Below are 6,222 nucleotides of genomic sequence, written 5' to 3'. Positions count from 1 at the left end.
GTCCTCCTGGAAACGAGCCAGGTCATTGCTATGGAGACCAAGAGGACAAGGAGGTGGAGGAGGCGACAGGCGAATCGATAGATTAACTTTGGGTTTGTTAGTTCAACTTTACTGTGATCAAAGCTCCAAAACACAATGATCATTCTGCAGTTGTGGAAAGTACTCAGATCCTTCAGTAAATGTACTAATACCACATTGTAAAAGTACTCTCCTACAAGTACAAGTCCTGCATTCAAAATTGTACAAGCACAGAAATATTAAAACCAAAATATACTTTAAATATAAAAAGTAAAAGTAGTCATTATCTAGAATGGCACATTTCACAATGTGTTTTATATCACCGATCATAATGGCTGTGATCATTATATACAGCAACACTGTTACTGCACCTACTGAACGGGGTCTGACAGCTGTGCATCAGTTCCTGTCTCACCTGTGGTCAACAGCAACCTCCCTCAGAGCCTCTCTGGCTGCCTGAGTCGCCTTTCTCCAGCCAGAGATGATGGTCTGCGGGTGAATCTTCTTGGCGATCAGCAGCTCGGCCTCCTGCAACAGAAACAGTTAAAGAGCAGCTCCACAAGAACGTCAACTTCTCAGCAGAAGCGTTGTGTGAAGGGGCTCTTTAAACCTCACAACTCATTTTCAAATACAACAATATAGCTACTGGGTTCACAGAGGCAGAAGAACAGGGAGTTACCCTCAGCAGCTCGGCAGCCAGCACGGTGACGGAGGTCGTCCCATCTCCAACTTCATCGTCCTGAACCTTCGACATGTCTGAACACAAACACGATTCATTCTGTTATTAGGTGTGTTCAAATGACTCGGTGGCTGGTTGGAGAGGGGAAAGGTGAAGTACAGTTTACACCAAAAAAATTCAATGACACATGAACTAAAAATTTTTTAATAAACTGCTATTCCTAAATTGTCCGCTAGGGCCGCACTGTTTTAGACATGGAGCAGCTGAAAGAAGAAGAAGAAAAAGACAAAACAATGCTGAGATAGACACAGCTAATGTTCAGTGATTACTACGATACATCTACTTACTTTTGTACTCTCCTTCACACCCTCATTAGCCAAAATGTCTTTGTCAAAAAGGAGAAAAGTGGATACCGAGTGTAGAGTTTTCCAAGAAAAATGGATCGCTTCCTATTTATTCACAGAGGTGAACGGGAAACCTGTGTGCTTGGTGTGTATGCAACATGTGTCGGTGTTCAAGGAATATAATATTCGGCGCCACTATGAGACTCAGCATGGTGAAAAATACGACAGCCTGCAAGGACAACTGAGAAGAGAGAAGATAAATGAATTGCTGGTGGGTCTGAAAAAACAGCAGTCTGTTTTCACTCAGAGCCGAGAGGTAAAAAAGTTGTCACACAGTATCATGACAGCATACGTGCGTTCAAGTTGAAGCTGACTTTGTGGGAGACACAGCTGGCATGTGGTGACCCTGCTCATTTCCCCTGTCTTAGAAATGTACGTGCGACTGTCGTGGTGAACTCGAGGCAGAATTCGCAGTTTTTCGCTCACCCTTCACAGTCAAAGCCTCTGATGTGCCTGTCGACATCCAATTAGAAATAATTGATTTGCATTGTGATACAAATTTGAAGAACAAATTTGCCTCAATGGACTTGGACATATTTTATCAGTATCTCCTGCCAGGGTACCCCAAATTAACAACCCTAGCTGCAAACATTTTGTGCATGTTTGGGACTACCTACCTTTGTGAACAGGTTTTCTCAGTAATGAACATCAATAAAACAAAACTGCGCTCAAGGCTAACACACCAACACTTAAATGACATTCTGAAACTGGCTGCTACTCAGGACATGACGCCTGACACAGATGCACTTGCACAGGCTAAAAGATGCCAAGTTTCAGGAGCAAAAGCAAAGTAGTCTAAACTAGACTAATTGTAAAATGCTCACTCAAAAAAATACAGTTCTGTGAAAATGAATCCTTGCTGTAATAACAGTTAAAAATTGTGCAATTTAATGTTAGTCACCAGCTTCACTACAAAAGAGTTTGGTCATAAATTTTATATGTTTCATGTATAAATCTTATATTTACAGGCCAGGTGATTACTTTCATTCTTATACATTTAAAATGGCCACCACTTTGATTTGTAAGATGTGGGGAGTCAATTTTAGTTTTGAGAATTATTACACATGTGGAAAACTGAGTAAAAGTAATTCCTATATCTTGATAAGTTGATTTAATCTTAAAGTGCAATAGGCTACCAAATCTTTCAGTTCTAAATACCTGTGACTTAAAGTTTTGTGCCTTTGTACAATCACTGTGATCAGTTGTAATGCACACATGTAAATGATAAACTGAAGCAAATTGCACATTTTACTTGAGAAATCTGAAGTTGTTCATAGCATGTTTTGTAAAAGGATAGTTCATTAAATTAAAAAAATCCTAATGTGATTGTACTTCTTTCCATTAAAACAAAGGGGAAAGCATGAATTTATTGTTATTTATAGCTATGATGAGCTATGATGAGCTATGCTATGATTTTAATGGTCCGGCCCACTTGACATCAAATTAGGCTGTATGCGGCCCCTGAACTAAAATGAGTTTGACACCCCTGGCTTACACCATTATTTATCGGTTCCTCTCGATTTAACCTGTCTGATACAGGAGACGTGAGCAACAGCTCGCCTCAAAATCAACAACTTTTATATATAAATCAGTGGCGCCAGTTTGACCAGCGCAGTATTTACTCACCAACCAGAACTTTGGCAGCAGGGTTGTCTACTCCGATGGCTTTCAGGATGGTTGCTCCATCATTGGTCACTGTCACTGTGCCACCTTTCCCTCCACCCAACAAGATCTTATCCTTGAGATGAAGAAGAAGACTTTTTTTTTAGTATTTTCTTGCCCAGGTGAGTTTGGTTCTGTCCACGTCTCAGGCTTCAACTCTCAGCTCTGATCTTTGTTTCGATGCTTCCCATCAATGTGTGTCAGTGCCATGTACCCGGCTCCGGTGAGAACACCGCTGAGCTCCTAAACTGCCACACATATACAGATTTAACTGAAATGTAAACTGCACGCACACAAGAATAACAACCAGGTTATTTGTGCGATATTCAAATCTCAGTTTCGTCCCAAACTGCTCGATCTGGTTTGTTCACACTTCTGTGGAAACATCAGACCTGCATTTAACATTCTGGATCTTTCCTGCTCAAATATATGACAAGAACCTGGATTAAATGAAGGAAAAGGCTGCAATCTAAACAATCCTGAAGTTACCCACCATCCCCTTTGGTCCCAGAGTGCTCTTCACCAGATCTCCGATAGCGATGGCGCCCACGAAGGAGGACTGCACAGAAAACACAAAAGGTCTCCCCTGAATCTTTATCAGTAAAGTTAAAAACCCATAGTGCTTTTCCTTGTTTCCTGACTTATCTACAATGTTATAACGGTGAATTATCATCTTAGATGTGACCTAAAGCTCACAAAATGAGCTGAATGTAGGTTCTAGTCTTTCTATGCAGAAGTAACTCAGTTTATACATGTCTCGCAAAGTCTCGCTCACGAGATTTTTTTCCTAACAAAATTAAGGCTTGCGTGATAGTTTAAGGATTTCCTTAAATTAGCATTAAGTCCAGGCCGTTGCGTGTTCATGTGAACCACTTGAAAGGGAACAATGTTTCCAATACTCAGTGGGACTTAACGGCTCTGTTAATGCCTTGTTTCTGTAACGTTAGAGAGAATTGTTGTAAGGCTGGAGAAGTTACTATGTCTGTATTATGCCAGTTAAAATATGGGGTTTCTGAACTACCTGCTTTATTTAGAGTGTTATACATCTCTTTTCATCAGTACATATATCATTGTTTACCTATTTATAGAAGAGACATTCAAGTTAATTAATGCTGTCACGGTTCGTTTTGCTGTCCACCTGTGACACAACACCAGCAGCAGGAGGTGTGCGTGTTCACAAACTATCCTCTCATTTTAAGGAAAAGGCTTTCTGGCTCTGATTCTGAAACAATTACAGACTATTCGGAGTTATGAGGGGTGCCAAGCTATTCTAGAGGTAGCCAAGATTAAACATTAAAAGGCTGGAAACGAGCAAAATGAGCAGCCATGGGGACTTTAAACAACAGTAAAACGACTTTTCTAATAGCAGGAGTTAACACCAACAGAGAAACCTGGACCACCGAGAAACCTACCAGTCGCGCTGTCTCAGCTTTCTCTTCATCAGCTCCATGTTTGAAGATGTTGACCGGGGCCATCGATAAGGACGCCTGCAAAGACACAGGAAGGATAAGGATAATCACCTTTATTGGCCAAATATGTTGCACACAAGGAATTTGTTTCTGGTACAGAACCAAGGCAGCCATTTGTGGTGCCAACTCAACCGATGGCTCTAACCATCGGTGGCAATGGGGGGGCGGGGGTGGTTGTTGTTCGGTGTCTTGCCCAAGGACACTTCAACATGTGGACTGCAGGCACCGAGATTCAAACCTTCAACCTTCCGGTTGGGAGACAGGTGCTCTACCGACCGCACCACTGTCACCTCCCCAACAGCGCTGGGATCAGAGAGACAGAGCTCCTGCAGGAAATCTGTTCTCGGAATCAACGTGAGAAACATCAGCTCATCTACACATCAGGTTCATCATCAACATCACGTTTACTTCCACCAAACAACACTTCTGTGTTGGACTCATGTTTAGCCCTGCAGAATGTGACTGCATGTTGATGCCTGTGTAGAAACAGCTGATGGAGGTCGGTTCTTTAAGGTACCATGAGCGTATTTTAGTCTTTATTGCAGTACAACTCAGGCTGAAGCCATGAGACACATTGATGGAATCTGAAAATTATTTTGGTTCATTTAAATGCTACATATTTGCTCTCAAAATACAGACCATACATTTCTACTCTAGGTATAAATGTGCTACTTACATGTGACTGCTATTCAGGCTAAAACTTTATAAGATAAAACAATTAAACTTACTAGATACACTCAGTTGCTGGTTTTTTAGGATCACAAGTCTCAAACTAAGTCAGTCTAATCCAACAATCCCACAATAAATTCTCCACATGAAGGAGATAATGTTCAAACTGCATTAGTTTTAGGTAAATGGGCCTAATGTTCACCATTGCGGTGAAGAGGGAGCTGAGTTGTAAAGCAAAGCTCTCAATTTACCAGTTGATCTATGTTCCTACCCTCACCTATGGCCATGAACTTTGGATCATGACCAAAAGAATGAGATCGCGGATACAAGTGGCAGAAATGAGTTTCCTCCGGCGAGTGTCTGGGCGCACCCTTAGGGATAGGGTGCGGAGCTCAGTCACCTGTAAGGAGCTCGGAGTAGAGCCACTGCTCCTCCACCACGTCAAGCGGAACCAGTTGAGGTGGCTCGGGCACCTGTTTAGGATGCCCCCTGGATGCCTCCCTGGAGAGATATTCCGGGAGAGTCCCTCCAGGAGAAGGCCTTGAGGCAGACCCAGGACACATTGGAGAGACCATGTCTCCCGGCTGGCCTGGGAATGCCTTGGGGTTCCTCCTGAGGAGCTAGAGGAGGTGTGTGGGGAGAGGGAAGTCTAGGAGGCTCTGCTTGGACTACTGCCCCTGTAACCCGGTCCCGGATAAAGCGGATGATGGATGGACGAATCTAAGGTTGGCATTTTTCATCATTTTAAGTCATAAAACCAAAAATAAAGTTTCCAAGCAAAAATAGCTAAATGTGATGACGGTGAGCGCTTGTAGTTTCTCCTTGCCCAATATCGTAGCACAATGAATAACTGTGGATTCTGAGCTGTTGATCAATTCAATAATGTCATATGTGTGGCGATTTTCTTGCTTACTACTGTTATATAGACCAAATTAATAATAAGATGGCAGATTATTCAGTGCTATAAATAGTCCTTAGCTGTAGCCCTAATCCCAATCAATAACAGGAATAATCGTTGGGTTAAGGCAGACCTGGGCATTTTACGGCCCCCGGGCCACATACGGCCCTTTGGTTGACTCTGGCCGGCCCGTGTAAGGTTAATTGGAAATTACAAAATAAACGTATTTTTTAATTTCACCTCATGCATGGACTAAAGCTACATTGCTTTTATTTTGAAGTTGTTTTTATTCACGTACATAATACGTATATCAAGACGTACGCAAGATTGGATCGTTGTCACACACCCTCAAAAATGTCCGCTCATGCTAAAAGAAGAAAGGTAGATGCCGAATGCAGGGTTTTCAACAAAAATTGGACTGCT

The 6,222-nt window shown here is 42.2% G+C and overlaps 1 protein-coding gene across 1 annotated transcript in view; it reads right to left on the bottom strand.

Moving 5' to 3' along the window:
* cct2 (chaperonin containing TCP1, subunit 2 (beta)) overlaps positions 1-6,222 on the bottom strand; it is a 16,481-nt gene that overhangs the window by 6,636 nt on the left and 3,623 nt on the right. The window contains 6 exon segments of the mRNA XM_020613481.1: positions 3-28; positions 434-546; positions 698-774; positions 2,728-2,839; positions 3,257-3,322; positions 4,176-4,250. Coding sequence (XP_020469137.1) covers positions 3-28; positions 434-546; positions 698-774; positions 2,728-2,839; positions 3,257-3,322; positions 4,176-4,250 — 469 coding nt within the window.

This window comes from Monopterus albus, unplaced genomic scaffold (assembly GCF_001952655.1).
Source record: "Monopterus albus unplaced genomic scaffold, M_albus_1.0 scaffold134.1, whole genome shotgun sequence".
Classification (NCBI taxonomy): domain Eukaryota; kingdom Metazoa; phylum Chordata; class Actinopteri; order Synbranchiformes; family Synbranchidae; genus Monopterus; species Monopterus albus.
This window is presented reverse-complemented; position numbering and strand designations above follow the sequence as displayed.